The following is a 24,105-nucleotide window of genomic DNA, read 5'->3' as shown; positions in this document are numbered from 1 at the left end:
ACCTGGTCATCAGCGGTGGATACGCATGTGAAATTGACGCTGTTGTGTGAGCATGGGTGTTGTCATTACTTCGTGATTACAAGTCTTGTACAATAGAGTGGTGAAGGGCCTGTACACCAACGCCTCATCGCCGCTCGCCACGACCCCGACTGTTCTTCTCTCTCCAGCATTTGACAAAAGCCAGACTAGGGCTCACTTCCTCACGCCTGCCCCACGCCCGTCCCAGAAGCCAATCAGTCACACTGATAACCTTGGCCGTCCTGTCCCAGTGCTGGCCCTCTTCTGTGTGCTCGATGATGTGATTCAAGATGCGCCCCTCTTCGTCGAATTCAAACTTGAACAGCCCAGTAAACTCCTGGTGCGGCCTCTTGGATCCCGCGACGATGCTCGTAATCTTTTCGACTACGTCGCTGACCTGGCCGTTCTCCTTTTCCGATTTGCATGTTTGCCACCGGACTATGAGCTTCTCGTTGCGTACGTTGCTTGTGGTTGATCCTCCATTCTTGACCATGCGCTCAGACAATATCTTGAGCTTCACATTGCCCAGCACGGGGACCTGGCCCCATGCGACCGGCGCAGTCCATAGTGCTGCTGCGTATGAAATCCTCCCGCTGACGGTGGGTAGGTGCGGGTGCGTTGAGGGGAATAGTTGAAGACTGATCTGCGGGGAAAGTATGTCTTGCGGTAGGGGCGATATTAACAGCGTGGGTAAGCGATCGTGGAGTACTCGGATTGCTGTGACCGTGTTAGCCATCCACTCCTGCTTGTAGAAGGTGCCATCCTACTGTTTCCGAGTTTCAAATTGCGCTCATTCGAACGCGCCTTCTCGCGCTCATCGGATTTCGCATGGGAGCATGGCGACGAGCTAGTAAACCAGTGCCTTGACACGGATGCCTGTCTCGCGCCAGCGTCGGTGAGGGTCCTCTTGTACTGCTTGAGCCCCAGCAGCCGGGGCGCAGTGAGCGATCTCGCTGTCCTAGTGGGGAGTTGCGTGCGGGCAAATGTCGAGAAGCGCCGCATCAGACCGCTGGTCATCTGTGTGGATAGGGATATGCGACCATAGGTGAAGATGTGCTAGGTGGTGAAATGGCAATTGCGGAGGATTCGCTGTCTTCGTGCGCTAGTCGTGCCACCGAAAAGCGTGCTTAGGTGGGTCCAACCTCCAAATGCCGGGGTAGGGGTTGTGACGTAGGTTTACCGACCATCTACATCCCGCTGTAGCTACCGTCCCTTGCCACGCCTGTTCGCATTGAGATGTCCCGGTGGGACGATCGATCTCCAGATGCACAATGACGCCTATAAAGATGAGGATATCTCTGCTCAACGATTCTTTGGATGAATTTCCAATCCTGTCTCAGCAGATTGACTCAGACGCCAGTTAGACCTTTTGTTTACAACGGGTAAGAATGACCCCGCAGTTACCCCATGCCCAAGCCACCACTAACATATCGAGTATCAGATCGCGAACATACAGGAACATTCTTTCAACCCTTAGGTTCTCCACAATGGCCCCCTCAGGAAAGCGTATCGTCTTCACCGGCGGCTCAGGAAAGGCTGGACGCCATGTCATCCCAGAACTCGTCAAGAAGGGCTACTCAGTACTCAATCTCGATTTGACAGGTAGATCCTCATTTTCTTCGCTGCAGTGTTCTGTTGATTGACAGCCATCAGACTTCCCCGATCCGAACGCCGGAGTCTTCACCCTCAAAACCGACCTCACAGACAGCGGCCAGGTCTTCAACGCACTCACAACCCACTTCAACTTCGCTGGCTATGAAGGACCTCACGTACCCGGCCCACCAGACGCAGTCATCCACTTCGCAGCCTACGCACGAAACATGCTGGTACCCGACAACGAGTGCTATGCCGGCAACGTGAGGTCCACATACAATGTCATTGAGGCAGCATGCAAGCTTGGTGTCAAGAAGATTATCATCGCCAGCAGCGAGACCACCTACGAAGTGTGCTTCGGCCAAGGAGATCTCGACTACACCGCTTTTCCGCTATCCGAAGACATGGATGTGAACCCCATGGACACCTACGCCATCTCCAAACTCTGCGGCGAGCGCGTCGCCCGCGGATTTGCCCGCAGATTCGACGCAGACATATACGCACTCCGCATTGGAAACGTTATCGAGCCCCACGAGTACGAGCGCGACTTCCCAAAGTACATCAAGTCCCCAGAGTGCCGCAAGAGAAATGCTTGGGCGTACATTGATGCTCGTGACCTTGGTCAAATTTGTGATCTATGTGTACAGAAGGATGGACTGGGCTTCCAGGTCTTTAACGCGACGAACGATACCATCACTGCCACTTTCCCGACGAAGCAGTTCCTGGAGCAGTACGCGCCGAATACGCCGATTACGAGGGAGATGGATGAATGGGAGGCGCCGCTGAGTAACCGCAAGATTAGGGATGTTCTTGGGTTCAAGGAGGAACATAACTGGCGGAAGTACTACAACCCTGATCATTAGGCGTGAATTTACTACCATCAACAATACCATACACATATTCAAGGGTCAGATATCCGAATGTCGTTTGAGTTCTATTATATCCACATCTTAATACTCTTACACCGCATCTCCTCTTTCCTCCACATCACTCCGTCCGTGCTTCTCACTCATAGCAGTGACGACGTTCCCGTTGTCCCCGCCCACCTTCACCCTCCCAGTATCCCCCTTATGTCCCTGCGTCCCTATCCTCAAAAAGGGAACAAGAAGCAATCCGGGCACTGAAGCGGCTACTGCGAACCAGAACACCGCCGCAAACGGCTCAGCAGCATTTTTCGCGTAGTAGCCAGACGTAGCAGGATGTCTTTGAACGGCATCGAATATGGCAGTCGCGGCACCATACGCAATTGCAGTACACAGACGAGTCAGAGTCTGGAATAGTGAACCGGCAATAGACTGTTTGTTCGTGGGCATGGATGAGAGGACATACATCTACTCGTAATCAGCGTCAAGAATCACTAACGAGATAAATTGAGACGAAGAAGATACTCACATTAGCGACAATGAACTGAAAGTCCACCCCAATAACACACAAACACAGCGCGGGGAAAGAAAACGCCCAATACGAGTCTCCATACCTCTGCACGGCGGCAAGAGTGAATGAGACGGTTAGTGCAGCCGCACCAATACCCACGAGTAGTTTGTTGGAGACTTTGTGTTGGACGAGGGCGGCTACGGCATTGGCGGTTAGTCCGACGATGACCATGGGGAGCATGTGCACGCCCGTCATGAGAGCGTTGTAGTCGAGTTGGGTTTGGAAGTAGAGGGCGATCCAGAAGGAGAAGATGGGAAAGCCGAGGAAGCCGCAGGAGAGGATGGCGAGAAGCTGGGGTTGGTGGGCGTGTTAGTGGGTCGTGTTGGATGTCTTCTGGTGGTGGAGACGGGGATAGGAAGGAGGACTTACAAGGGAAAAGTCCCGGTCATACCAGATCTTCATGTCGATCATAGCATATGGGTATTTGATCTCCCATACGACAAACGCCGCAATGAGAATAAGACCTAGGATCAGCAGAACGAGCACGTACGGCGTCTTCCACCCCTGTGGTGCATCGCCTCCCAAACTACCCCAAAATCAGTCCGACACCCTCTCAACCCTACATAAAGAACATACCTCAACGCCGCACAAAACATGCCAATCCCCAGCACCGTCAGCCCCGTCCCCGGCAAATCCAACCTCTTAACCGTCTCGGCATCCAACCTCCTCTTGGGCGTCCCATCCCTCGGCACCGTAAACGCCGCGACAATACTAGTCACAAAGTACACAATAGCAAGTAACCAAAACCCCGCTCTCCAACTAAACACCTGCGTAAACAGTCCCGATAATATCGTCCCGAAAACAAAGCCCATGGGGTTTCCTGCGCTGAAACAGCCAAAGGCGCGGTTCTTCCTTCGGCTGGGCAACTCGTAGATGGCGCCGAGCATGCCTTGAGCTGGAGGTACGGAGGAAGCGGAGAAGATGCCTAGCACGCCGCAGAGGATATCCAAAGTCATGCCGGAGGTAGAGAAACCGGCACCGAGACAGAAGAGGGAGAAGAGGAACATGGAGGCTATGAACATGGTTTTACGGCCGAATAGGTCTGCTACGCTGCCGAAGAAGAGCAGGAGGGACCCTGCTGTAAGTCTGTAGTTTTTAGTCTGCGTCAGTCGAGATGTTTTGCTGAATATATGCATACGATGTCGCTGCATTCATCCATGTGATTTCTGCATTCGTCATGTTAAGATCCCGCGCGGCGAAGGAACTCATGACTGTGATCGAACCGGTTAGGAAGCTCGTCATGGCTACGGCCATGGTGACTGAGGCGATGAACATGCATTCTTGGAACGTCGATGTGAAGCATTCTGGTCGAGCGTTGGGGTCCTTGTCGCTGATTGGCTGTTCATGATGGGAGAGGGAAGCGGCGACTTCGGCGTCTGCGTCTGCTGCGTCCGCCCCCATTTCGTCTCCGAATGCTGAACGGAAAATTGAAAAAAAAAGCGCAAAGAGCAATTGATGGAAAAGATGCTATGTGTGTTCCGAATTGATGAGACAGGGATTTGATAAGCAATGATCGAAATGCGCCGATTGTGGAATTATTCAGCGCGCGGAACTGGTCCATGATGCGCGCGTGTTGCATGATGTCTAGCCGCTATTTAGGCAAGTGATGGCTGCACTATTCCCGGCTTGCATATATGCGCACTTACGGACTCGCAGAAACACCGATGTCAAGGTCCGCGGAGTGTGTTGAAATGCGCTAGGAATCAGATGGTAGGCTCATAAAGAGTGTAAGAGCGAAGATGGATATCATGGTGAACGTATGTTATCTTACAGCTTGATTACTTTCCACTCACCTAGTTGCATCCTTCCTAGCTGACCACCTAATGGCCCTTGTACCTCTCTTCCGTTGGCCCATAGCTTCTTGCCTGCCCAATGCTCGATGAATCCATCTGGGCCTGATACTATGATCAATCTTGAGCCATTCTCTGCTGGTGACCTTTGTATCCTCTTCTCGATCTCGGTTGGGTGTATAGATGTCTTCTCGTCATCGACGTAGTAGTTGACACTGAGGCCTTCGCCTTTCGTTGCTTCGCTTCGCTTCTTGAGCGCATCCAGTTCCCTCACTATAGTGCCCTTGGGCGCGGTAGATGAGTCCTCTGCAAGTGGTGCTGCTGCAACAGACTCGCTGGAACCGAAGAAGCTCTGCCACCAGCCTACTCGGTCCAATGCAGATGTTGTGCTACCTCTGTCGTCGCTAATACCCCCTACACATTCTTCACGCCGCCTATTCGCCCATAGGATATGCATTCGGCTTCCAGTCCGTCGGCCTAGCGCTTGCGCAACCTGCATTGCGGGCGCTATGCCAGTTCCGCCTGCCAGGAAGACAACCTCTATGATATCACGCGGGAGCTGAAGTTCGGTGTTCGGTCCTCGTAGCTCGACGGTGGACTGTTCGGGTAGTCGGTGCAGGTAGGTCGAGACCTCGCCTCCTTGCTCCTGTCGTATGAGTAGCCTCATGTCTTCAGGCTCATTCTCGCCATTCTTATGGACGTCTGGTGGCAAGGGTGGGAGCGGTGTGTATGCGCGCGCAATCTGTAGTTGTGGCTGCTTAATCTGGACACTCCAGATACTGCGCTTCCACACCTCCTTGACACTTTCCGTGTCTGAGACGCCATTGCTGTTGCGCAATGTAAAGATTGCGCTGGTCGACGAGACGGGCTGCTTGTCTACAAGAGTGTACGGCGTGAATGTATGCGGGTTCAACGATGCGTCGGAGGGGTCTGTAGATTTCGTGAAGCGATACGCGGCGCCGCCGATGGCCGAGGTTCCGAGTACTATCAGGGGCCCTGCTCGCCGTTTGAGCCAGGACATGGCGTCTGTGGGACTTGGCCGTTTTCAACAAAACGTGGTGTTCACGCGCCGTGGGAACTCAATGGAAGAATCTCGACATGACGACATGGCCCAAGCGCGATGCCCACTCTAGTATGCCGAGGCGTGACCATGTCCGATGCCATCATTGCCTAAAGGGTATCTTGTGGCATTCTGATGCATGATGCGCAGATCGAGAGTGTCAGGCTAGGTCAGAGACTATACCAATATTGCTTTATGTGTCGTCCAGTAGACTCTTTCCTGGCACCTGCGAGGATAAAGAGGTTCGACGTCGTAGGGCTGCCGTAGCGCGCGTGGGATGGCTGTAACGCGTCTCTGACTTCTAGAACATGGCGCGGGGTTTTAAGGAGGTGGCAAGAGGCCGATCTGCCAGGTGAAACAACATTAGCGAAGGTTGCTTTCCTTTTCGAGCACATGCACACCTCAGATGCCTCGAAAAGCTAAGCGGCTGCTTCCGTTGGACCCTGCATTTGGCGCCTTTTGACCCTAACCAGGTGGCGGCCTGGCATGAGTTCGTTATCGTACATTGTGACACTTTCATCGCTTTGCCATCGCCCTTACCGCTCTCCTACTGTCACCCTTCCATCTACTCAACTACAAGCCAAGGTACTCCTACAATTCCGATCCACGGTTTCGCACTTGCACCGGCGAATCGCCGGAGTTATCGCGGGATAAGATTTCAGCCCTATTATCTCTTCAACTTTTCACCAACCACGATACAACACCTGGCTGTCGCTTAGACGTCCAGTCTAACTCTCTTGACGCTTCAATATCAGACTCCGTTGTAGAAACATCTCACGCACTGCCCGATTGTTCCGGGCTTCAGATCCGTGACCAAAGCGATGGCGCCTGCCGTTCTGACTCAGCGCCCAAGGATACTCTGCCTGGACGCCTACGACTCTTTTTCAAACAACATTGTCGCGCTGGTCGAACAGAACGTAGACGCGGATATCATCAAAATCTTCATCGATGATCCTATTCTTGCGAAGCCATCGGCCTCTGGGGAGTACACAGCGTTTACCGATTATTTGAAGAGCTTTGATGCCGTCATCGCAGGGCCGGGACCTGGCTGGGCAAAATGTGACGAAGATGTTGGTCTAATGAAGGAACTCTGGAAATTTCGGGATGAGCAGATCATGCCAGTGCTCGGTATTTGTCTCGGGTTCCAGTCGCTATGCCTTGCATTTGGAGCCGATATTGAACGGCTTGCGGAACCAAAGCATGGTATCATAACGGCCGTCCTACACAAGAGTCAGTCGATATTCCGGGGTGTGGAGAGTCTGCTAGCAACGCAGTACCACTCTTTGCAAGTCAAACTCGATCACCCCATACAGAACAAGCGCGCTGTACGCTATCCTGCACAACTTTGGGAACCCACCGAGACCTGCCCCCAGTTAGAGCCGTTGGCATGGGATTTTGACAGCGATCTTAATGGTGCCGTTCTTATGGGTGCCAAACACTTGCAGAAGCCGTTCTGGGGAGTTCAGTTTCATCCAGAGTCGATATGTACAAACGACGAGGGCAAGCGCATCGTCCGGAATTGGTGGGAGGACGCCCAAGCCTGGAACCGGAAGCGCATGTTCAGAAACGTCCCCAAGCATGGTCTGACGTCCAACGTGCCGTCTTTGCCGATGACTGCTGATGACTTCCGACGAGAATTGGGGATCTACGGCACAAAGAAACAGAGCAAACGCTCTTACACCGATTTCGTCGCAAAGCTTGATAGCGACACAATCACGCCGTTCGAGCTGGCTTCGCTCATTGCGCACGGGGACGGGCAGTCATTACCGGATCTACCACCGAGCACTGTGCATTGTGCGACCACGGGAAGTGGACGACTTACCGTTGCTGATGCCTGTGAGCTCTTCGAGTTATCAAGAGGTGAAGCCATAGTGTTAGAGTCGGGACTGCAATCGAACCTCGTACCCATGGCTGTGGGAACAGGCAGGTACAGCATTATCGGTGTCGTCATCCCAGAAGAGACTCTGCGCCTACATTACTACGCTGGCACCCGCAGAATGGAACTCAGAGATGGTAAAGACCAAGTGCATACAGACTGGACCGTGGCCGACCCATGGCCCTACGTACGAGAAGTCATGAAGAGCCTCCAGCCTTCAACTCCGCCACAGGGTTCAACATGGGCTCCTTTCTGGGGAGGTTTGATGGGATATGCATCTTACGAGGCTGGTCTAGAAACAATTGACGTCAAAGGCCACGAAGAAGCCTCATATCCGGACATCTGCTTCGCCTACATAACAAGGAGTATTGTCTTTGACCACCAGATCAAAAAGATCTACGTTCAAAGTATTCGCGGCCCCTGTGACCAGGATTGGGTCATCAACACGACAGAGAGGTTGTACGAGCATGCAGGCTTCAAATCACGAGAGACTACCCCGAACTCCGCCGCAATGAGACAGGTCGACCCTTTCGAGACGCATGGCACCATGCAGCAGTATATTGAGTCGTGTCATCAGCTCACAGTTGGCGAAAACGAATACTGCGACAAAGTCGGTGCCTGTAAGGACTCCATAGCAGATGGCCAGAGCTACGAGTTGTGCCTCACAACTCGCAACGAGGTCCGCGCTCGCAAGCCAACAGCGTGCAGAATATCTCACTCGGAGGACAATGAACATTCCTGGAACCTCTACAAACGTCTGACTGGCCAAAACCCCGCGCCATTCAGCGCCTACGTGAGGATGCACAATGTACATATACTGTGCTCCTCACCAGAGCGTTACATAAGCTGGGACCGATCGCAAACTGCACAATGCCGGCCGATTAAAGGAACAGTGCAGAAAAAACCTGGTGTAACTGCCGAGATGGCCCATGACATCCTCTCGTCGTCTAAGGAACGCGCAGAAAATCTCATGATTGTCGATCTTACCCGCCATCAACTTCACGGCGTCTACGGCTCCGAGAATGTCCGAGTGAGCCAGCTCATGGAAGTCGAAGAATACGAAACACTGTGGCAACTAGTTTCAGTCGTCGACGCAGTACCCAGCGGAATCTACAAGCCTACCACCCCGGAAGATTGGGAAGACCCTGTGGAGTACGCTTCCAAAAAGCCAACCAAACATTCTGTTCCATACCTAGGATTCGACGCATTCGTCGAGAGTCTGCCACCAGGAAGTATGACTGGGGCACCCAAGAAACGCTCATGCGAAATCCTTCAAAATGTGGAGAGTGGTGTGAGACGAGGTATATACTCAGGTGTTCTCGGGTATCTTGACGTTGGAGGAGGCGGCGACTTCAACGTCGTCATCCGTACTGCTATCAAGATCGACGACGACCAGGACGATGACAAAGAAGACGTCTGGCGCATCGGTGCTGGCGGGGCAGTCACAAGCCAGAGCACCCCACAAGGCGAATTTGAGGAGATGATTGCTAAGTTCGGCAGCACGAATAGAGCTTTCATGCCCTTGCCACCACCAAAACCAAAGACAAAGGGCAGGAGGGTTGAGATTATCGAGCCCGATGACCCCGAATTTGCGGAGCTGTTGGCGAGCATGAGAGGTGGAGAGGAATTGACACTCGACGATGCGCAGCTCATGTTGAGGGCTGTGGAACGCGAGCTGAGAAGAAGGAACGCTGCAGGTGATACAGCAGGCTTAATTCCGGGGGAAGAATGATTTGTTTGGTAGGAGTTTGGATGGGCGGAGTCATTTGAGCTTAACCTGTGATACCATGTTTTGAGATGAGATAGAGATAGAAATTCTTGGTTTCAACACCAATGCCATCATGTATTTTACATACCGATTATGTTTAAACCCCCTTCTTCGATCAGCTCCTACGATCACAGATCAGACAACCGTTCCTGTTGGCGATTGAGAGTTGGGTAGGCGCGATGACTAAGCACGCGATTGGTGGGGAGACGTAGCATCGCCGCGTACCTCCAGGTGTAGCATTGCGACGCCAACACGCGACTTCCAGTACCCAACGCCAATGGCGACCGAAACGCCAGACCCACGAACCTTCCAGACGTGGGAGGATGCGTTCCAATACCCTATACCCATCGTCCGGAAGCTTGAACAGCAGCTCCGCAACAATGCCGATGACAATCGAGAGAAGCTACGGTCGCTCGTCGGGTACGAGATGCCAGGCTGATAGGGAGATAGAGATCTAAGAGGCTGACGGAACTACAGGGCAAGCTATCGTAGCCTCCTCGACACGGCCGGTACGATCATCGACATGGAAGTGCGCATGGAGCAGGTGGAAAGTAGGCTTTCAAGAGTAGGGCAGAGCTGTAATTCACGGGGCCTGGAGAAGATCACAAACAACGCGGGCAAGATGGATACCCATACACGAAGTCGCGGTCAGTCTAGAACAATGCATTGGCAAGGGACAGTGGGTTGACGCGCAATAGATGCGGAGCGCTATACTTTCGCGGCCCAGCTTGCAGTCATGCGCAACGCGCCTGTGGTCATGACGCGCCTCATGAAAAGAGAAGGATCATATCTGCTCATCGCGAAAGTCTTGGTCATCTCAAGATTACTCCACAAATCGCTCAGTCAATCCAGCAGCAAAGCGCCAATTGTCGATCAGCTGTGGGACAGACTCCTGTCGGTACGGAGGAAGCTTCTCAGACGGATTGATAAGCGCCTCTCGAACACAAACGGCGAGACCGCCAGCCTGCTCGAAAGCATGTGTGCCTATGCGCTCGCGACGAGCTCCACACCGACCGATGTCCTACACCATTTCCATAAGATGCGAGTGGACAAGATGAATAGTGAGCTTAGGGCAGGAGGCGATGAGCTTGCGAAGCATGGCATCAATGCGCTCAAGCTGTGCATTCAGACATGCCTAGATACGCAGACCATATTTCCACGGCGCCTAGCAGAGGCATTGGGAAAGCTAAAGGCGCACTCATTGATCCAGGACCCCGACGTCCGCAATCTCTACGAGTTGAACCTGGATGTACACGACCGGTGGCTAGGAGACGAGGCTCGGAACTACACACCATGGCCGAGGCACGACGAGTTGCAGCGACCGGAAGCAGAGCGGATACTGCACCGATGGTCGAAGGATGCCATCGCCGCTTTCCTCAAGGGTGTTCAGAAAGCACTGGAGGAAGAAGAACGACTCAAGGAGGTTGCAGATTTGAGGCAAGAGCTGATCGAAACCTGGATATTGTCTGGCTCGCGAATGGCGGGTGTCAAGTCGGCCAACGTTTTAGATGATCTACGAGATGCGATGAACGACAAGCTCGAGGGTATAGTACGATCGCGCACACAGGGGCTGCAAAATGTAGTTACAGAACTTACGACTCGACTGGACACAGTGACTTCATCAGACAAGACTGTAGCACCGTCACTATGGGATACCACCACTAAGGCCTCCGATCTGAGCAATGGCGCGCAGAACTTCAAGTCCGCTATACTCGACACTTACCAAGGCCGGGATGAGCCTGTCATCAGCGTAACTTCTGCCTTTGACAAGTGGATGGAGTCTATCCTGGAAGTCAAGGGCATTGTCAAGAGCATGAAGGAAGCACGATGGGATGACACTTTTGCGGATGATGTAGATGAAGAATCTGATGATGAGCTTGGCGATTCGAAGCAAGCTCTACTCAGCGACGACGATCCGAAGCTGCTAGAAGAAGCTACTCAGGACGCCTTGAGCGAAGCCATGCAAAACCTAAGCCGAAGCTTCAACGCTATCGTGAAGAAGTCTGATGGCGAGCAATCAACACAGAAGGCCACTTTCATGCTGCGCGTGGTCAGGGAAATTGGCGATCGGATACCGCGGTTACGCCTCCAAGATAAAGCAACACCTCTCGCGTCACCCTTCACTCCAGAAATCCTTCAACCTTTGCATACCACCCTCGCTTTATGCGTCACGCGACCAAGCATAGAAGTATTGAAGACCTCGCTTGCAGATTCACTCAAAGTCAAGACGAATAGCCACATCCTGTGGGAAGGACACCCGCCACTACCGAGCCAGCCGTCACCCAGCGCTTTCAGATTTCTGCGGGGCCTGAACAAAGATATGGATGCGCTCGGTAGTGATGTATGGGCGCCCGGCAGCGTCGAGGTCCTGAAAAGTAGCGTCGCCCACGAAGTAGTCAAAACGGTTCAGGAGCATCTCGACGCCATCGTCGCGCCTACGAAAACTCAAAGCCTTTCTATGAAGAAGGAAGACGAAGACAAAGAGGAAGATGGAGCCGAAGACTCTACAAATACTGGTGAAACTGAGAAGGCAGACATTACCCCACCATCATCAAGCCACAGCGAGGCAAAAGAACAGAGAGTCAAACAACTGCTTTTCGATCTTCTCTACATCCAACGCTTCGTTGGCGATACAGGTGCAGACAATGCCGAACTCACAGCGTTCGTACAGAAGACCGAGCTAGTGGCATTGGACGAGGCCGCTATCAACAGGCTGAGGAAGAATGCGGTGGATTATGCGAAGAAGACGTACCTGCTTTTCGCACTGCTCGCGTAGATAATACGTAGACATGCACCAATGATACCAGTACCTATCCTCACTCTGCACTTCTATTGGGCTGATAACATGATGCTCGCTTCCTATAGCCCACACTCCGCGGAGACTGGGGAGATCGAACTTGTTTGAAGATCAAACTAACGGCCATGGTTCCCGTGTGGAAACCCCACTTGGTTCGAACGCCACGATGGGTCTGGTGCAAGACGTCGTCGAGCAAGCAGCTCATCGCTTCGTGCTACTTTGTGTTTCCACTACCTATGCTAAACAAGTTACATGCGGTAAAACTGTATGCCGAGAAGAAAAAAAAGTTCAAACGCCATGCATGATGGATATCTCAGGTTACAAAAGGAAAGATGCTCGAACCCAACTCCTTGTCCCCAGCTTCCTCCAGGAAACCATACAACGCATCACATGCAGATGTGCGCACTACGACACGTCCATACTATCTCCACCCGCCCTCAACCCCTCAATCTCTTTTCGCAGCAGCTCAATCTCCTTCTCCTGCGCCTTCATTTTCTCCAACGCCATCTCAATCAACCGCGCTTTATTAACCGTCTTCTTCTCTCCTGGCACAGACCCCTTCCCACTCCTCACATCGTCGTCAGCACCATCCATGCCCGTCACCTTTTCGCTCCCATCCTCGCCGTCTTTTCCCCTCATAACAACAAAACACGTGGTCCCGCTCCCAAACGTAACTTCACCGTCGAGCAAGAATTCAGCTAGATCTACCATGGCTGTTTTCATGCGGTCGCGCCGGGCTTGCTCGGCGGCGCGGTGCGTGGCGCGCTTCATCATTACGCCTGTGGCCATGGCGGTGCTGAAGTGTAAGCCCATTTCTAGGTGCTGGCCAGAGGAGATTAGTTCGTAGTTTGATTTGGAGGCTAGGAGGTCGGCTTGGGGGGTTGTTACGCCGCCGGCGCCTGGGGGAAGTTAGTTGTTTTCTTCATTTTGTGTTTACGTTGTTTGAGTGAGATTGAGGTCACGGGACTTGATGACAAAGAGGAGGCTTACCGTTGCTATCCGCAGGTACTATGTTACTGCTCCTTCTTGCAATGGCAACTTTCTTAGGTGTTGCGGATGATGCATGGGATATCGACGATATGGTGCTCGCGGTGTCTGCTGCTATTGAGGGCGATCTTATTGAAGATACTGTGGGTGATGTGATGGATTGCGTGGTTACTGATGGTGATTTTAATGGGCGAATGGGATGTATCGGTAGTTGTACGGGCTGCTGCTGTGGCTGTATTTGTGGTGCTGGTTGCATTTGCACGTGCTGCATCTGCTGTACTTGTTGTTGTTGCTGCTGCTGCTGCTGGGCGCTTTCTCTAACCGGACTGTATCTCCTCCTCTTTTTGAACAACTGTGGCCATGTTCTACTCAGCGGACCCCGATGCCCGCCTTCATTCCTCTCGTTATCGGGCGGTCCACTCGGCTGTGGATATGGCTGCATGATTCATCGAGCCGCAATACCAGACGCTTTGCGGTGGATGTGATGTTGTAGAAGTCTCCAACAAGCAGTAGTCGTAGCAACAGTGTACCAGAGGTGTGCCTAATGCGGGTTGGATGTCAGACTGGGCTACCACCCACAAGAGGCAACAACAACAACGACGGGGTATCGAAACAAGGCGCCAACAAAGACCAGAGCGAAAGCACGAAGTCGACGGATCCAAGGCTCTGGGGATCTTGAGCTTGTTTAGCTGAGCTGCGCACGTACAGCCGCGTAGCAGGCGGGTACAGGTGTTATGCGTGAGCCGTCGAAGTCGGCCTCATCCGTGGGTCGAGAGCAGCGGTCGCAAGAAGGCGTAGTAGACGCGCGATCTGGAAGGAATTCCGCGCATGCTTGCACTGGGCCGTTAAAAGCAAATGGCGTCCGCAGCGCGACTGATTGTGAGCGAAGCTTTTGCTTGGCGCAACCCAAAGACGTGGTGTTGCTGTTGACTTGGAGGTGCGTGAAGGCGTGGCTGAGCCAACCAGACCTCGCCCCGTGAGCACATGGTCTTGGCGCGTCGACGCATGCTAAAGCGCCCCTTGTCTCAAACCTAGGACGCCGAGTGCTTAGTTGCCACTCTTACTGCTCAGCACTGCAATCAAGTGACATTCCCTCCGTGCGCAGGGTCGAGCCTCCGCTGCGGAAGCTACTCCAGTCTACCGAGACGGAACGTCGCGGAGGTCACCTTCTATATTCGGAGTCGTCGATGAAACAGCCGATAGCTTACATATCGTCGCGGGGATCAATGAGCGCTGGACAAGAACACACGTGCTGGAGATCAATATGGAAAGTGTTTTCGCGGCTTCTGCCGGCCCACGATATGGTGGTCAGATCATGATGATCGAGGTCGTGCTCAGAGTATTGTCCATCTAGCGATTCAGAGGAAATACCCCGCCTAGTCAACCAATGCTATTTGGTTGGACAACAAGGTGTCTGCATGCACATGTTGTTCCTTTCCCATTGTGATACGTGGCCAGACGAGTGATCTCCTGTCACATTAAGATGGGAAAGTTATATTCGTTATGGACCGCATTCAAATCATGCTCACATGTCGCTAATCCAAGCTGTTCGTTCTACTGGCCATCTCGTGGCTTTCGTAGCTTCGCTTGCCTTTTACCTGAACCCCAGGTACATACTCCAGATCCTCATCCTCCAAATCGGTGTCCAGGTCCTCCTCACTGAGCATCTTGGGGTTTAGTGCAAAGGCGCCTTTCGGTACAAAAGTACTTGTCAAGACCAGCACACTGATGATGGTGAATTGTACAGCAGCCACGTTCAGCAAAGCCCCGTGTATCTGTTCGTTGTGGCGATCGGAAACGCGGTCGATGTAGGTCCCGAGGGAAACGGATGCGATCGCGTACGTGACGATGTATGTGCTGTAGAGGAACGCCATGACGGCACCGAGTGCGGATACGTTCTGGGTCTTCGATTCGATGCGCGCTAGCGATGCCTGAATGTATGCGGCGAGCGATACGTCGCCGGCAGCCCACCCGAAACTGATCGGGAGGAACGTCGCTCCCACAATCCAAGCTTGAGCCACGTCGTTCTTAGGTGGGTTCCAGAAAGGTAGATACCAGACTATCAGGAGAGCCAGGGCGTCTAGCCGAAGCCATGGTATCGGAGTGTGCACCAAGTTCGTGAACATGAATACAAACAGCGCCCCTAGCAGTTCGCCAAAGTTTGAGCCTCCCACTATGATCTGTGACCATGCTGAGTTTCCGAAATAGCGACGTGCTACGGCAGGAGCGATTGCGTTCTCGAGGTATCGGTGTGCATAAAGCGCGACAGCATATCCGGGCAGTAGCCAGATAAACTTGCGGTGTTTGAAGATGATCTTAGCACCAGTTCCAACGGACTCGAAGAAAAGGTAGAATCCGCCTATAACGGCCTTGACGTAGGTTGGCTGACTCTCCAAGATCAGAGACCTGCCCTCCTTCGGTATGCTGGCTTCCTGGATGAAGTACCAGAGTATGGATGCGGCGGCGAAGAAGATGGGCGTGATGATGAAGCTGAAGTTGTTGCCGAAACGGGGAATGAGCGCAAGTGCTGTGCAAAAAGCACCAGCAGTACCGCTGATCTCGTAAAAGATGTGGACCAGAGAGTCCATTCGTCGAAGCTTTTGGATGTTGCCGCCAACCAGGTCGCGCGGAATGACTCGTCGGATCAACTCGACCATACCGTAGACTATACCACAGACGCAATCTATTGTTTGTCAGTAAGACGAAATCAGATACGAACCTGTACCTGCTGCTCTTTTGCATGGCCCACCAGCGACAGCTTTAGCAGCAGCATACATCAGAGTAGAAATGACCGAGAAGGCAAATCAGTTGGCAGACTGGAGCTGTAGACTTACAAATGGGTATCATCGCGTCCGTATCATAGTCACCATAGTAGCTAAAGTCATCCTTTGGCCATCCGCGCGGAGCGAACCTGCCGCCAGTTGCAGCGTCCAAGATGAGCAAGACGCTGCTCATAAATGCGAATATAAGCACTGCACAAGCCAGAACGTTCTTCGTTGGGTATCTCTTGATGAGTGGCGCGATCAGTATAGATCCAACACACTGGAAGGCTTGATTTAGTCCAGTCAAGACGCCGACGCGTTGGAACGTAATGGAGATGTGCGTTGTCTTCTCGAGTTCATCGTATCGGTTAGTCGCAAGCGCAATGACAGATCCGTTGAATGCCTCGAGGCCGAACTTGTACATCATGATGCCAGCGATGTAAATGGCGATGTTCCGTCGTTCGACAGGAGTGTAGATGTTCCATGTCTCGCGCATGACAGCGATAGGCCGGACCATGGTGAGAGTCGGGGCACGTAACGTGCGGTGGTGGTGCTACGAGTAGAGACAGCTAGCCCGCAAATGCGGAGAGACCTGGTTTATACGTCCACGATGCCGGAACGGTGGTGTTGAGGAGTGGACCAATTGGGTGAGGAGGCTATCGCATGCGGTACGCTACGGCGTCCCGTGGGTGTTCATAGAAAATGACGCCCGCATCGGTGACGAGGAGGCATTGCAAGAGCCCTGTCGTTCGTGTTAATGGAAAAGACGGCGTGGAGCGTTTGCGAGCCAAGTTGCACGGGCATGACCCCAGTCGTTGTGAGGACTTGGCGCGCCCGTCAAAAGCTGGCCATTCAGGTGACCCACGTGGGCCGACAGCTGGACCGCCTGGGGTAAGCACCTAGGCCGATAAGAAATGCCAACCCGAACAGTGCGTTGCAGATGGACAAGGTTTATCGTTCAGCTGTCGTGGCTGTCACAATGCGTGTATTAGATGTGGTATCGTTACTTGTGATAAAGCGACGAGGTGTGGTGAAGACGAAGCCCTAGCAAAGCATCTTGCGCAATGTGCGATACGCCTCCATTCTCTTGACAAGCCCATTTAGTACCGAAACACAGGTTGGAGTGGAGATGGGTTCCTCGCATGCAGAACTAATGTCGCTTATGAGCGGCGGGCTATCCTAGGTGCGCATCAGTGGAGGTGAGACGTCACGAAAGCAGTCAAGTCAAGTCAATTGACATGGTGTAAAGGGTTCCTGCATTAGAACCAAAATCCAGTAGACAAGGATACACTGCGTGCTCGTTTAGATCTCGTCTGTTCAAGTCAGTCTGCTTCCTAGACTGTAAGCCGGAAGACGAAGCTGACCTGTCTGTGCCTCCAGCTTCCGCACCAGTAAGCGACAGTCGCTATCCTTGGTACAGGAAGTATGTCGTAGAGATGCCAGAGACCGATTTCTGGATGCTAGTCTCTCCAGGCAGTAGTGCCATGCCTTCAGAGTGGTGCACAGTGGCTGTGGGTATCGGAAAGGGTCATAACGCCAAATAGCAGACTCGCAGAACCTCAATCAGAGTCGTCCTCCCTGTGCCGCCTGGCTTCTTTAGCTCTGGCAGTCCTTTCCTCGTCTTCAGCCTCCCTCTTGGCTAGGCTGTCGCGCATTCTCTCCTCTTGCTTCCTCCAGTGACTTCCTTCCTCATAGTCTGCGCTGATGCCCAAGGCTTTGCGCAGCCTCTCGCTCTCTTCTGCTTTTGCTTTGGCAAGGTCGTGAACTTGGTGCGACTTGAGGCGCTTCGCATTAGGACCGAGATCTTTGCCGTCTTTTCGTTCCTGATCGAGTTTGCGGCGTAAGCCTTCGCACTGATCGTCAATCTCGTCTTCGTCGACGCCTTCATCTTCAAGCTTGTCGCGCAGCTCAAGGACCTTGACTTCGATGTCGCGCTTTGCTTCGTGTTCGAGGATCTCGGCATCTGGCTGTCTTGGGCGGTGTTTGGCGTGTTCCCAGTCTTTGGGGTAGGGCTGGATCTTGTCGCGTGGTCGAAGAAGGGATCGGTTCTTCTGGACGTAGCCCGAGGTTCCGCTACCTCTTGGCGTGGTGAGGCCTACGTTGTCGGCCATGGTGCTTGGTGGTGTGGTGGGTGGAGATGGGTGTCGCGTTGGGGCGTGTTGCTGGCGAGAATGATGGATGGTTTGCGGAGAGCTCGGAGGTGAGCACGGAGGCCCAAGCGCAATGATGGAATGGCTCGCCCCACCAAAACTTTACCCTTGGTACTGTGCAGACTTACCCAGAGATGGAGTCATTGCCTTGCGATATAAATCTTTGGGGACTTCTTTCCCATCCCTTGTCACACAAATCCCAGCCACCATGACTCCACAAGACGCCTCAAGCGACGATGCCGCCTCTGCGCCTGTCGAGGTGGGGTACAGAGAACTGCCCTTCCCGCCAGTCACCAAAGAGCACATTTTGAACTGCTCATACCACAAATGGCATCCCAAGTAAGTCACTACTTCTTTTAGTTGCTAGATTCTTCTCTAACAGCAATAGATACCGCGCCATTACCCCCAAAGCGCGTCTCATCCCCCTTCCACCTGCCTTCCTCGACTACCTTCGATCAGACGGTATCATCCTACCTCCCGATGAGAACGACGACCCTTCGTGGTCAGACAACGACAGCGGCATATTCTCGGGTGCGGACAACAATGACGACGATGAAGACGAAGGCCAAGACCCGAGCGCCAATTGGCGCGACACACACGAAGCCATCGAGCGGATCATCGAGGAGTTGGGCGGCAAAGTCGCACCCAAGCTGAACTGGAGCGCGCCAAAAGACGCGACTTGGATAGCCGCCACCAACAGCATGGAATGTCGGACACCAAACGACATCTACCTACTGCTCAAAAGCAGCGACTTTGTCACACACGATTTGGCGCACGCCTTTGACGACACAGCCAACCAATCCACAACACCAGACCCGGAGATCCCGTATCATCTCGTGCTAAGGAAGTGGATCACGCTCAACCCCAGTGTTGAATTCCGATGCTTTGTGCGGAATCGCCGGCTGATTGCCCTGTGCCAGCGGGATCTGAACCACTTTGATTTCTTGTTTAACATGCAGGACAAGCTACGAGATACCATTCAAGACTTCTTCGACGCGAAACTGCGCGATACATTCCCCGATCCCAACTTTACCTTTGACGTATACGTACCGCCACCGCATGATAAGGTGTGGGTGGTCGACTTCAACCCATGGGCTGTGCGGACTGATCCTCTGATTTTCTCATGGATGGAACTCCTTACTATGGAGGTACCCGACGCAACACCTCTCGAGGAAACGACTGTGCGTTTGAAGATTGCTCAGCCAGAAGACAAGGGCGTGCCAGTTGAGGCAGCTAGTGACACCGTAGATGAGGATGAGGACACAGATGAGGACGACATTGAGGAGTTATGGCAGCCAGAGTTCCGCCTTGTACGGAGAGATGACCCAGAAGCATACGGCTTCTCGACTCCACAATATAGTGCGCATAAGCTTCCCAAGGACGTAGTAGATGCAAGTAGCGGCGGAGAGGGCCAACTGCGAGAATTTGCAATGCAGTGGGAACAAGCGCAGAAGTTGGCTGAGCAACAAAGAGCGGAAGATAGCGAGGACGATTAGCTACACGGACCTACCGTAGCGTAAGGGAGGAGTCATAACTGCATACATCTTGGCGTAAACAAACAGACGTTTGCAAAACCGTGATTGGGCGTCTGTGGATGTTGGCCAGCCTCGTCGCGTGAGGCTCTGGGTCCGCCACCGGGACTCGCAGTGACTCGCTCCTGCAGGGCCTCTGTTTGTTTCACCGCTCCACACCCCACATCCATGATTCGTCGACATCCCATCCTTCACCCAACCTTACAATAACACGTCGCTCGACACGTTGTTTTTGCTCGTGGTCAATTCATGCTACAATAAATACTGATAAAGACCCATACTTTTGGCCAACATTGAATACCACAAATTTTTCATTACGACTACAAAATGAGCGTGACGGATAGCAGCAGCTACAGTGGTTTCTTATCGATACCCACCGAGATACGATGCCAAATTTACGACTACCTCCTCACGGAACCGCACGCAATCACAATTAGTGCTGGCTACACTACGTGTTTTGGCAACCGGATACAGGATCGCGCTCGCAAGACGAAAATTCCTGGTCTACCACTCGATCTCGCGCCGCTGGCACGCCGCCACCACGATGCATCTCTCCTCTCAGTCGCGAAGCCACCCACGATTGCCGTCGAGAATGGACACATGGAAGACATTGAGGGCGAGAGGCTGGGCTTCCCCGCTGCGGTGGCGCTGATGTTGACGTCTCGATTGATCAATGACGAGTTGAACGATTGTGTTCGTAGGCGGAGACACATCGCGCAGGCGCGTTCTACTGTTGATGCCGATGGAGTCGTTCACGACGACGAACAAGACCAGGAAGGCCTGTCACTTTACGTGTCTTATCCTTACGGCGTCTTGGTATTGAAGCACCAATACCCATACCTATTGAAACAAGCGCGTCGAGTCTACATCTCTGGATACTACACACCTCAGCAAGAGAACCAGCTCGATCAACGAGATCTCCAGACAAGCCACGATGAGCGCTTGACGCCATCCAGCAGCTTCGCAGCACAATCCTTCACCACGCCGTCATCCGGACCAACAACAAGCTTCACACGCTCCACCTCCCGACGAACAGCCCGCCACGGCGTCTCCATCAACGCCGCGCGCCCTCGCCTCCGCCTCGATCCTCCCCTCCCACGCGAATCCCGCCAAACAACCAGCATACCCACAATCTTCCCCTCCTTCTCCGTCTCCACCTCGACCGAAGCCCCTGCCGCCCTCGCCCACCTCATCACCACCCTCTTCCCCAAACACACCACGCCCCTCACGAAACTCACAACCCGCATCCTCTTTCCAGGCGAAGATTCATACGGCTCCGTCTGGGGCGACGACAATAGTCCCGTCTCACACATCCTGCGTAGTATCCGCGGCGGCAAGATCGATATGAAGGTCCTGAGAGGTAGCCTGGGAACCGGCCTGAGGCTGACGGCTAGGCCGAAACCTGAAACGAGGATTGTGAGTACGAGTTGGGTTAACTGGAAGAAGGGGGATGTCGCCACGAGAGGTGCAGCGGGGACGGTGAGGAGGGCAGGTGGAAGATTGGGTGTGGGTGATTTGGATGCGTTTTTGATGGGTGAAGAGGGGGCTTAGGACGACTTTGACATCTACGGAGAAAAGGAAGGTGTCTGTGGACGAATGGCATGGCTACTGTGTGGCATGTACAGTTTCACAGACTTTTGACTATATATGTTTTCTTTGTACGATACATTCAGTTATATATCTTTTATGTTCACCCGAACGAGCGATTCACCAGACCATTCGAATAGAACAGTCTGCTGGATTTCAGCCTCTTCTCTTCAATTCCTGGTATCCTCCGTCTCTATTACGCTCGATATATCTATTCCAACTGTGCACTCTTTTGGTAACGAGTGCGCTACCCGACGTGCTCTTCGAGCCTTTCATCCTCTTCGTGTGACGATAAGACGATATCTTCATCCGCAGTTAGAGTAACCTGGCGAAGCGAGGAATAAGGTTTCCCTCCATCCAGAGCCGATCGGAGGGAGAGGAGCGATGGAGGTGAGAGGTACCTATAACAACCTCTTCACAAACGTTATGAGCGAATGTAAAACCAGACTATGGCTTCTGGAATCGGCGGGAGATCGCAGAGTGTCATGTGTTGCAACGTGACGAAGAGGACATCGCCGCTTATCGTACTCGGCCCACATCTCGAAGCGCCGGCGTAGCAGTGGAGAATAGGTAGGTACTCTCTCATACCTCAGGTGAAGACCTTTCTACCAAGTAATCCACTTAACCGACCCCGGAATCCCAATCGCCAAATCCCTCGCATCCGAAAATTCAACCTTGACCGTCCGATCACTATCTTTCGGATGCGTCAAATAGAACGCAATAATGCGCAAATGCTCCGGTACCTCCATCTCCGCGCATACATCATCTTCCTCAACACCCATCTCCGCTCTCGCGCGCTCTTGCTCCAACTTCAACGCCTCTTCCGCGATCTGTCCCGCAAGCATCCCATCCCAAAACCCTTCTCTGCGGGGATGGCTCAACATGAGCTTTACAGCGCGCTTGCGTAGTGCTTGACATGAGGACGGTGCGCGCACAGCGATGGCCCAGAGTGCGGATGTGGGGCCAACGGGGGTTTGGAAGATGGGTGTCTGAGCGCCTGAAAGAGGGAGGAGTTTGGCTGCGAGTTCGAAGATGAGGACGAATTGAGCGGCGATGTCGAAGGGTTCGGTGAAAGGTTTCCGCGCGGGCTTGAAGTCGCCTAGACACGGGAATTTTTGAATGAGATCGGCCCGAGGGGCGCGGAGGAGGTATTCCATTTGGACTTGTGTCAGTTCTAGTGCCGTGAGGGGTTCGGTGAATTCTTCGCCGTAAGCGGGGGCTTGCTTCCAGAGATTGTCCATGACGAGTTTGCCGCGATGGTAGCGTGAGATGAGGTCGAGGTATTCGATGTATACTTCTTCGACTTCGTCCGCGGGGCGTAATTTGGTTCTTTGGTTGAATGCGTGAATGCTGTTCAGTAGGCTCTGTGTGTGTCCTAGCATCGCGTGTAGCGCAGTCATATTGAGCGTGCTAGTTGGTGAGCTACATAGTGGTTTAGTCTTGGGCTTTGTGACCCAGGTGGGTGACATGTGCGTTGGCATTATCGCTCTGATTTGTGTGTCGAATCCTACGAAGATGGTGCGTATGGACTCTAGTTCTATCGGGTGGTCAAACTTTTCTTTCCCTTGGTCCACTTCGTTCAACATCCTGATACCGCTGCGTACGTGCTCGATTGCGTCTCTTTGGTAGCCTTGCAAGCAACACATGCTGGTAAACAGGATAGCGCAGGTCATAAGCGTGACCTTATCCGATTTGACTACTCTGTCGTTGGTCTTCGGCTTCTTTAACAAGTCCTGAATTGCTTGGTTCGATTGCCGCAGAGCAAATTGTAGATAACGGTCGAGCATGGCTGTCTCCGTAAGATGTGAGTCGCTGCCTTCGGAAAAGCGCCGGTACATAGCGCCCAAAGCGATGATGCAATGTTGGATCGCGGGTTCACGATGAGCGGCTTGAAGCAATTCTCGTTGCCAGAATGGCGAATCCAGGAACCCGCGCAGGTTTGTAACGGCATGTGTCATGAAGAATTCGAAACTGTCTCTTTCCTCTTTAGTATCGAGACGTATGGCTGGAGCGATGAAAACCGGCGAATTAGATCGCGTCAGACTCCAACTTGATCCGGATTGAGGTGAGCTTCTTGATGACTCTGGAGGCGAGGGTGTTGATGACGGCGGAGGTCTGAAAGTCGGATCGTAGCCATCGCACGTACGGCCCGTTGAGGTGCATCGCCTGCAGTGCGGTTTCTCCTCATCACACTTGACTTTGCGTATTCTGTACAGATTAGCAAGAGGCTATTGGATACATAACAGTACTAAAAGACCATGTCTTCAGCTTGGAGTTTGACCATGATGAAATCTGATGACGGTGCGGCTTATAGTTGAAGAAGGGTCTGTCGGTTTGACGTTTGGGGCTACCTGCCAGTGGGCGGGAGCTTTGCGGGCTATGAACCCAGCCACGAACATGGTGCAAGCCATGCCATGCTATGGAGATTGGCGCACTTTATAGTTGACACAAAGACTTACTTGCAAGTTTTACAACCAGAGCGCGCTTTGGGTTTCCAGGCTCTTTGGCGTGGTTTACCGGACACCGTCGCCATGTTAATTTGGTTGAGTTTCATCTGACCAATGGGAGGGGGGCCAGCGAAATTCAGTTATACGAGCGAGCGTGTAGCAAGTACGGAATGAAGGATTGTACGACCGCGCAAATGACATCGGTGGTTGAAGAGTAAGTTGTGAGGCTGCATGACACTATGCAGCATTGCGGCGTGGTCGCCCACACGGTCAGGCTACCACGACTAGGTTTGCGAGCAGAGGC

General features: G+C 53.0%; 12 protein-coding genes across 12 annotated transcripts; 5 read left to right on the top strand and 7 right to left on the bottom strand.

Moving 5' to 3' along the window:
* Positions 1 to 45: 45 nt before the first annotated feature.
* Positions 46 to 1,209, bottom strand: BKA58DRAFT_362629 (uncharacterized protein). The gene is made up of 2 exons (XM_046168812.1): positions 786 to 1,209; positions 46 to 735 (listed from the first exon to the last, which is right to left on the bottom strand). The coding sequence occupies exons 1-2, from the start codon at positions 1,033 to 1,035 to the stop codon at positions 125 to 127; spliced, it is 861 nt and encodes a 286-aa protein (XP_046024247.1). The 5' UTR covers positions 1,036 to 1,209; the 3' UTR covers positions 46 to 124.
* A 296-nt stretch (positions 1,210 to 1,505) lies between these two features.
* On the top strand, positions 1,506 to 2,474 carry BKA58DRAFT_316838 (UDP-glucose 4-epimerase; the record flags this gene model as incomplete). The annotated part of the gene is made up of 2 exons (XM_046167595.1): positions 1,506 to 1,620; positions 1,672 to 2,474. 2 exons carry the CDS (start codon positions 1,506 to 1,508, stop codon positions 2,472 to 2,474), a joined length of 918 nt encoding a protein of 305 aa, XP_046024246.1.
* A 96-nt stretch (positions 2,475 to 2,570) lies between these two features.
* On the bottom strand, positions 2,571 to 4,299 carry BKA58DRAFT_317967 (major facilitator superfamily; the record flags this gene model as incomplete). The annotated part of the gene is made up of 5 exons (XM_046167655.1): positions 2,571 to 2,942; positions 3,004 to 3,336; positions 3,415 to 3,571; positions 3,622 to 4,131; positions 4,184 to 4,299. The coding sequence occupies 5 exons, from the start codon at positions 4,297 to 4,299 to the stop codon at positions 2,571 to 2,573; spliced, it is 1,488 nt and encodes a 495-aa protein (XP_046024245.1).
* A 330-nt stretch (positions 4,300 to 4,629) lies between these two features.
* Positions 4,630 to 5,960, bottom strand: BKA58DRAFT_192580 (uncharacterized protein). Its single transcript, XM_046165648.1, has one exon. It carries the CDS (start codon positions 5,854 to 5,856, stop codon positions 4,813 to 4,815), a length of 1,044 nt encoding a protein of 347 aa, XP_046024244.1. The 5' UTR covers positions 5,857 to 5,960; the 3' UTR covers positions 4,630 to 4,812.
* Positions 5,961 to 6,405: 445 nt separating this feature from the next.
* Positions 6,406 to 9,646, top strand: BKA58DRAFT_386697 (para-aminobenzoate synthase component 1). Its single transcript, XM_046170495.1, has one exon. The coding sequence runs from the start codon at positions 6,717 to 6,719 to the stop codon at positions 9,501 to 9,503; it is 2,787 nt and encodes a 928-aa protein (XP_046024243.1). The 5' UTR covers positions 6,406 to 6,716; the 3' UTR covers positions 9,504 to 9,646.
* A 23-nt stretch (positions 9,647 to 9,669) lies between these two features.
* Positions 9,670 to 12,368, top strand: BKA58DRAFT_192614 (uncharacterized protein). The gene is made up of 3 exons (XM_046165649.1): positions 9,670 to 9,959; positions 10,017 to 10,186; positions 10,238 to 12,368. Exons 1-3 carry the CDS (start codon positions 9,817 to 9,819, stop codon positions 12,313 to 12,315), a joined length of 2,391 nt encoding a protein of 796 aa, XP_046024242.1. The 5' UTR covers positions 9,670 to 9,816; the 3' UTR covers positions 12,316 to 12,368.
* Positions 12,369 to 12,741: 373 nt separating this feature from the next.
* BKA58DRAFT_440793 (uncharacterized protein) lies at positions 12,742 to 13,765 on the bottom strand (the record flags this gene model as incomplete). Its single annotated transcript, XM_046173777.1, has 2 exons — positions 12,742 to 13,235; positions 13,327 to 13,765. The coding sequence occupies 2 exons, from the start codon at positions 13,763 to 13,765 to the stop codon at positions 12,742 to 12,744; spliced, it is 933 nt and encodes a 310-aa protein (XP_046024241.1).
* A 1,093-nt stretch (positions 13,766 to 14,858) lies between these two features.
* On the bottom strand, positions 14,859 to 16,602 carry BKA58DRAFT_317197 (uncharacterized protein; the record flags this gene model as incomplete). The annotated part of the gene is made up of 2 exons (XM_046167611.1): positions 14,859 to 16,006; positions 16,158 to 16,602. 2 exons carry the CDS (start codon positions 16,600 to 16,602, stop codon positions 14,859 to 14,861), a joined length of 1,593 nt encoding a protein of 530 aa, XP_046024240.1.
* A 714-nt stretch (positions 16,603 to 17,316) lies between these two features.
* Positions 17,317 to 18,346, bottom strand: BKA58DRAFT_192569 (uncharacterized protein). Its single transcript, XM_046165647.1, has one exon. It carries the CDS (start codon positions 18,194 to 18,196, stop codon positions 17,645 to 17,647), a length of 552 nt encoding a protein of 183 aa, XP_046024239.1. The 5' UTR covers positions 18,197 to 18,346; the 3' UTR covers positions 17,317 to 17,644.
* A 6-nt stretch (positions 18,347 to 18,352) lies between these two features.
* BKA58DRAFT_192556 (D123-domain-containing protein) lies at positions 18,353 to 19,913 on the top strand. The gene is made up of 2 exons (XM_046165646.1): positions 18,353 to 18,574; positions 18,624 to 19,913. Exons 1-2 carry the CDS (start codon positions 18,444 to 18,446, stop codon positions 19,729 to 19,731), a joined length of 1,239 nt encoding a protein of 412 aa, XP_046024238.1. The 5' UTR covers positions 18,353 to 18,443; the 3' UTR covers positions 19,732 to 19,913.
* BKA58DRAFT_192553 (uncharacterized protein) lies at positions 19,913 to 21,638 on the top strand. The gene has a single exon (XM_046165645.1). It carries the CDS (start codon positions 20,095 to 20,097, stop codon positions 21,316 to 21,318), a length of 1,224 nt encoding a protein of 407 aa, XP_046024237.1. The 5' UTR covers positions 19,913 to 20,094; the 3' UTR covers positions 21,319 to 21,638.
* Positions 21,639 to 24,059, bottom strand: BKA58DRAFT_192552 (uncharacterized protein). Its single transcript, XM_046165644.1, has 2 exons — positions 23,814 to 24,059; positions 21,639 to 23,562 (listed from the first exon to the last, which is right to left on the bottom strand). Exons 1-2 carry the CDS (start codon positions 23,906 to 23,908, stop codon positions 21,960 to 21,962), a joined length of 1,698 nt encoding a protein of 565 aa, XP_046024236.1. The 5' UTR covers positions 23,909 to 24,059; the 3' UTR covers positions 21,639 to 21,959.
* Positions 24,060 to 24,105: the final 46 nt, after the last annotated feature.

Source organism: Alternaria rosae (assembly GCF_020736505.1).
Source record: "Alternaria rosae strain MPI-PUGE-AT-0040 chromosome Unknown BKA58scaffold_6, whole genome shotgun sequence".
Classification (NCBI taxonomy): domain Eukaryota; kingdom Fungi; phylum Ascomycota; class Dothideomycetes; order Pleosporales; family Pleosporaceae; genus Alternaria; species Alternaria rosae.
Note: the sequence above shows the minus strand (reverse complement) of the source record. Positions and strands in the feature narration are given on the sequence as shown.